The sequence below is a fragment of the Gambusia affinis genome, linkage group LG21 (genome assembly GCF_019740435.1).
Source record: "Gambusia affinis linkage group LG21, SWU_Gaff_1.0, whole genome shotgun sequence".
In the NCBI taxonomy this organism is placed as follows: Eukaryota; Metazoa; Chordata; class Actinopteri; order Cyprinodontiformes; family Poeciliidae; genus Gambusia; species Gambusia affinis.
The window spans coordinates 3,896,312-3,902,311 of NC_057888.1; the positions used below are offsets into that span (position 1 = coordinate 3,896,312).

The 6,000-nt window shown below is 39.0% G+C and overlaps 1 protein-coding gene across 5 annotated transcripts in view; it reads left to right on the forward strand.

The window, feature by feature from the left end:
- LOC122824250 (cadherin-18) overlaps nucleotides 1–5,306 on the forward strand; it is a 199,553-nt gene extending 194,247 nt beyond the window's left edge. For 4 of the 5 annotated variants that reach the window (XM_044104627.1, XM_044104625.1, XM_044104626.1 and 1 more), the window contains one exon: nucleotides 4,479–5,296. In XM_044104627.1, the coding sequence (XP_043960562.1) occupies nucleotides 4,479–4,981 (503 nt within the window). In that variant the 3' untranslated portion in view covers nucleotides 4,982–5,296. Of the gene's footprint in view, nucleotides 1–4,478 lie in introns of all 5 variants that reach the window. The other variant, XM_044104624.1, reaches the window with a different exon arrangement.
- The last annotated feature ends 694 nt before the right edge of the window (nucleotides 5,307–6,000 follow it).

The following is a 6,000-nucleotide window of genomic DNA, read 5'->3' on the forward strand; positions in this document are numbered from 1 at the left end:
TAAGCATAATCTGCTGTTTTCACACTGAGTTAAAAGCAATGCAGTAAATGTTTGTTTTCAAGTGAGACATGAACACGTGATCTAAAACAGCTTGACTTTGTGCAGAGGCATTTTTATGCCTTCAAAATGGAGCAAAAGGTTGGACCTATATACTGATGCAAGTCCATTAAAGAACTGAAAAACAAATTTAAAAAAAACTTCATCAATCCCAAGAAAAGCTAAAAACGTACCCTGCCTCTTGGGCAATGACCGCTGGAGACGGGAACCCACACCTTTTGCGACGCCATAAGAACAAATGGATATAGGAAATGAATGGAAAGCCGAGTTACCTTTGGCCATCAAGGTTAGGTACTGAATGAAACCCTGTAAAACCCAGAGCTTTCATCGACGCTGCTGTTTGATGAGTTCCAGTATTTGAGGACTCTGTCGATCGCCCTTTTTTGTGCTGACAGTTTGAGGTTGTTGTATATCTTTTATGTGTGTATCTGCTCACCGCAGCAAATTCCCCTTTAGGAACAATAAATTTTAACTGAACTGAAATAAGTAGAAAGCCAATACAATGAGGCACAGTGATGTGCTTTTGTACTGGTTAAAAATGTTTTTTTCTGCACATTTTTTATTTTTGACCAATTGAAAGCCTGGCAGGGCAACCTAATTTTTAATGGGAGGTTATTAAAGTATGGATTACTGATTCAAAGTTGGATCTGGAAAGGAGAGGTCTAATCTCTACATGTCACCATTCATTTGCATATCAAACCTAAAGGCAGCATTTCTCTTCACACAGACGTTGGTGACAACAGATTTTCAGTGAAACGTCAAAACAGAGAGAAGGAGCACTGTTGGAACAATTTGGACTACGTAATACATTTTGGTTTTACAATCAAATCAACCAATTAAGAACCATCTGCAACTTGATATCACCAAAACAGTCACAAAGGGTCTGAGTAGAGCGAGCACATGACTGCTAGAGGGGGAAATAGATTTCACTTTGTCATATAAATTGAATCGAATCCCATTGGCAAATGTTACAGGAAAACAAGAACATGCCCTATAAATTAAAGTCTTATCCATTAGGATTCACCAGACAACAGGTTTTATTTAAGCTTTTCAATTTAATTCCTGTTTTGTTCCAGTGTAATTTCCCATAGTCAGAGGATGCTGCCTAAAAAACGACTTCAGTAATTATTGGCCTTCCTGGTGTTAAAACTATTTACATCCCCTTTAGGGAATGATGGGCTTATAGCATACAGAGAGAGAATCTCTTCATCACTCCCTTCTGTACAATCTCTGGGATTACTCTGCAGGTTTTCTACAGGATTTAATGCTGTGACCTGAGATGGCTGTGGAAGAGAGCCAATTTTGTGACTCCCGAAGCCTTTCTGCATCATTTTTGTCAAATGACTAAAAACGAAGTGAGAGTTCATGATGCCATGTTCTGGAAAGGTTCTCAGGTTGGGGAGAGAGAGAGAGGCCCACAGCATCATCAATCTGTCACCGTACTTAAAAGTGGGCATGAGGAGCTTTCCCAAAAAGCACTGAAAACCCCGGCTGGGTTTCCTGTCATCAGATCAAAATAGCATCAGTGAAGAAGAAGGAGCATTTTGTTTCCATATCCTGTGAAAGTTTCAGTAGTATTTAGCAACGTATAAATTTTTCTTTTCTTTTTTCATGTTTATCTGAAAACCTTTACACAGTGTGCATTGCCTTCCTGTAGTCCACTAATCTTGACATGTGTAAGAACCTCAACAACCACACATCTTATGTTCTGCAACACAATGCAGAGAAAAACCCAACAAGCTGATGGTAAACTGTTAAAACTGCAGTTCAGTTCACTTTGTGGAAACTCAGGCGAGGTTTTACCAGGAACAATCTGTCATAGTCAAGTTATTTACTTCCATGTGCTAAAGTGCAGGTCGGAGAACCAGGAGGTGGAGAAAAACTATGCATTGGTTCTGAAATCTGCATGATGAAGAAAATCATAGAACAAAAGTTTCATTTTACTCAGTGATGACCCAGTTCACCTCACATGGCCCTTTGTAATTGGGTGTTTTAAGCTAGCAGAGCGATAAGGGCTGTCTGAGACAAATTTTATATTTTTTACCCTCTCTAACCCCACATTAGACAGGCCAACTCAGCAGGAAGAAAGTTGGATATGATTTCTTCCTTCCCCCCAACAAATGCAGGTTGTGATATATTTCTCAAAAACTCAAACCTCGAACTTCAATTAATAAATTACTTCATGTCAGTGATTAATTTCTTTTTCTTTGGGCGCAGTCAACTTATTTATTTTTAATTAAAGCTATAAAGGAAATAATTTCTTTGCTGAACTTTGTGTTTAACTTTTAATTGCATCTGTGGAAATAATTCTATGGTTGTTCTTTAAAAATCTGTCATAATTTTGGTGGGGTTTAAGCTACAAAACATAAAAATCTGAATATTAGCCATAGTATATATATGTAATATGTTATTCTGAACGATAAAAGTTAAATTTTGTAGTGATGTTGGTTTTTACTTTACAAAACCTTTAGAGGAAAGCCGAGTCCTATTTACAGTTCCCAAAAAACCACAAATGGAGCATTTCTCTCTGGTCAGCCCAGCCGTCCAGAAAAAATCAAAATTTTCTGATTTTGATCTCTCACTAAACCCTAAAGCATCTTTTACCCACTTTTTCCTTCTACCTGCTCTTTTCTTTCTCACTTGGCTTTAAGTGACCTGGGAAACGTGAAAGTGCTTTGTTGCTTGTTAATAGGTTTCAATAACCACCAGATGAGAGGAATCCTAAAGCTGTTGCTTGGGTACGTTTATTAGTCAAAAGCATCCTTGTTGTTTTAGGTTAAGAGAGCAGAGGCTTAAAAGTCTTTCCTAACACCTTCCAGTCTCACACCTTTTAACAACTAAAAGATATCTCACCCTGACAGAATGCTCTGGCACATGTGCAATTTTCTGTTTATGTCACCTTCCAAGCAGTTTTATCAGTTCTATCTCTCTTTATGTTCCTTTGTACCATTATGGTTTTTTCCCCTTCTGCTTGCACATTTTACGACGCAACTGTGAGGCAACATTACCTCTGTAAAAAAGACGGATATATCGCACTTCTCTCAGCTAATGCTGCAAATTATCTCCTTCTAGACAATTCATCTGTACAAAGGTGTCTCCTTCATTGTTGCTTTTATGGTAAATTGATGTGAGCTTGCATTTTTTTCAAAGAGGTTATCATTAGCATGATGAAGCAGGTTCTCAGTTGCTCCAACCAGATCCTAATTAGAACCTGCCATTTGAAAGGAAAACTTTAAACTTGGGAAGTTTGTTTTTATTCCTCATTAGTCAACTCTTTGAGTCTTAAAGATTGATGCATACGACACACATTTTGGTAAGAAAGAAAATTCAACCATTTTTCTTTTCCAGAGTTTGGAGGGAAAAGACAAATTGTGTGTGAGGGACTTAGGAACAGCAACTCCTCTGAAAATGCTTAGAACTGTTCATTTTAATTATTCAAACACCAAATATACCTTAATACACGTAAATTAGCACAGTACCAACCATTTTAGCTCTACCACGGAATACCCAATCAGCACCAAGGAAAATAAATGCCTCTTCTGGATTGGCTGCTTTGTAAATACTAGCCGCTAACGTGCCAAGTACTATTGCACCACAATATTTTAGCTTCCCAAGCAGCACTTTTTTATGAATATTTTACTTATGTCAGAATAAAACAGGCAAATTTTTTCTCAAATAACGTGGAAGTAACCTTCAAAGGAAAAATTTTGCAAAATAGTCAAATAAGTGAATGGCTAGATGGGGTTCACTGTACACACCAGAACCCTTACTGGCAGGATTTACCCTCAGTAGCAGATTTCTGTGTGAATTTTGAATAGGGCATTGCGATTCCTTGATTGTCTTTTCTTAAGCATTTGTTTTGTAGGTCTGTTGCTGTGTTTGGCATCATTGTCCCTTGACGGACATAATCACAGAACTAAGTAGCTAAAATGTTTTACCTTTTGCTACTTTTTTGACTTTAATTGTGCAGGGACGTACATTTGAGGACAGATGTAAAGGATTCTAGAATCTGGTGACGAACATGTCAGTGTTTTTACTTCCTGAAATGTTAAACCTTCATATTACGAGTGGCACCTTGTGTGACCTGAAAATGTACATATTATGTACTATTAAAAAGTTTGCATTTTAATCACAGAAAGCTTAGATTTAGAGAATGCTAATGACAGCCACTGCCTGGTATTGACTTCAGAGCTCAACCCATTTTAGAGTCCTGACAAGAGAGTCACATAATCACACTAAATTGATTGGAGTTCAGAGCAATTTCTTTGTAGTGAAACAACTCAAAGGTCAGCATTTCCTCACATAAATGGAGAAAATAGTCATTCCTGTTGCTGATTGCTCCAAAGTAAATGTTTTCTTTTACCTATGAGGCAGCATTATCTTTCAATCAATACGTAAAATTGTATTTCTCTGTCTTGCAGCAATCGTGGTTCTCTTTGTTACACTGAAGCGGAGCAAGAAGGAGCCCCTCATCATTGCTGAAGAGGACATCAGAGAAAACGTGGTGACCTACGACGACGAGGGTGGAGGAGAGGAGGACACAGAGGCATTTGACATCATTGCTTTGCGAAATCCAGCTGCTGCCGAGGAACTCAAGTTCCGACGAGACATTCGCCCAGACGCGAGGAATCACTGTGGCATGCCCCCCTGCAGGAGCCCGACGGTGGAGCTGGACGAGGTGGACGTGCATAAGTTCATCAAACAGAGACTAGTGGAGGCGGACATGGACACCAGCGTGCCGCCCTACGACTCACTCCAGACCTACGCTTACGAGGGTCAGGGCTCATCTACAGGGTCCATAAGCCCGTTGGACTCTGCCGGCGTGCAGTCAGAGCAGGAGTACACTTACCTGGACGACTGGGGACCCGAGTTCCAGAAACTAGCAGAACTCTACGAAGAGGCAGAGTCGGATGTGACCACTTAGTCTGTGATTTCACTCCTGTTCAAACCAAATCCGTTCCAAACCTGTTCTTTTTCCAGATTTTCAATGAATAGCTCGGACACAGACAGTCTCAGTGGTCCTCAACTTTTACTGGTGAACTAAATCGACTGCTCTATATTTTTTTTGTTTGTTTGTTTTTTTTATTTTGTCACATTGGATTATGGATTATTCGTCTGGAATTGTCAGATTTTAAAAATTGAGAGAAGATAAAATATGAGGAAAAAGGGAAATGATGATATTTTCCTTGGTGTATATTTTTTATTGCTCAATAAAGTCCTGAAATCCATTTGAGTGGATATGTGAAAAATTGGTACGTTTGTCTTATTCCTGTAAGATGACATGTTGAGCATCATGGATCATCAATGCAGAGAGAAAACTTTACTTTACTTTGGGCCGTTTTGCTTATTTATTTTAGCCAGTTAATTGGGTTTTTTTTTTCCAGAGTGGAATGATTGTGCAATAAAAATATGTAATCTTTTTTATATTATTATTCACATGGCATCAAAATTATGCTTACATGCTTAAATGTCTTCCCATAACATTGATAGAAATGCCTTACCAAGTTTCATCTCAACCACACGTTTCAGAATTAGAAGAACTAAAAGGAAATATATGTTATGTTGACGTATCATCTGCAGCTTTCATCAAACATTAGCTTGTATGCCTTTGAGGACCAGCTTGTTTGGGGGAGATGTGAATATGCAATTGAACTCTGATGCGGACCAACACGGTGAACTTTGGTCTGTCTAAAAGTTGTTGGCTAAGTTGAAGTGAACTCTGGTGCAGTTTGAATGCATGAGTGCCAAGAGGAGCAGAGACCTCTCCAAAACATGGAAGTGGATTATAGCACAGGGCATTCCGAGATTTTTGTGTTGTTTCCTTTTGTGGTTCTTGTTACAGCGCCCCCACAGGAGAAGGGGGGAACAGGTTGCTCAAAGGGTTTGGTTTGTTTGGCACGGAGCAGTGTGAAAGCAAACTGCACCAGATGAAAATGTAACAAA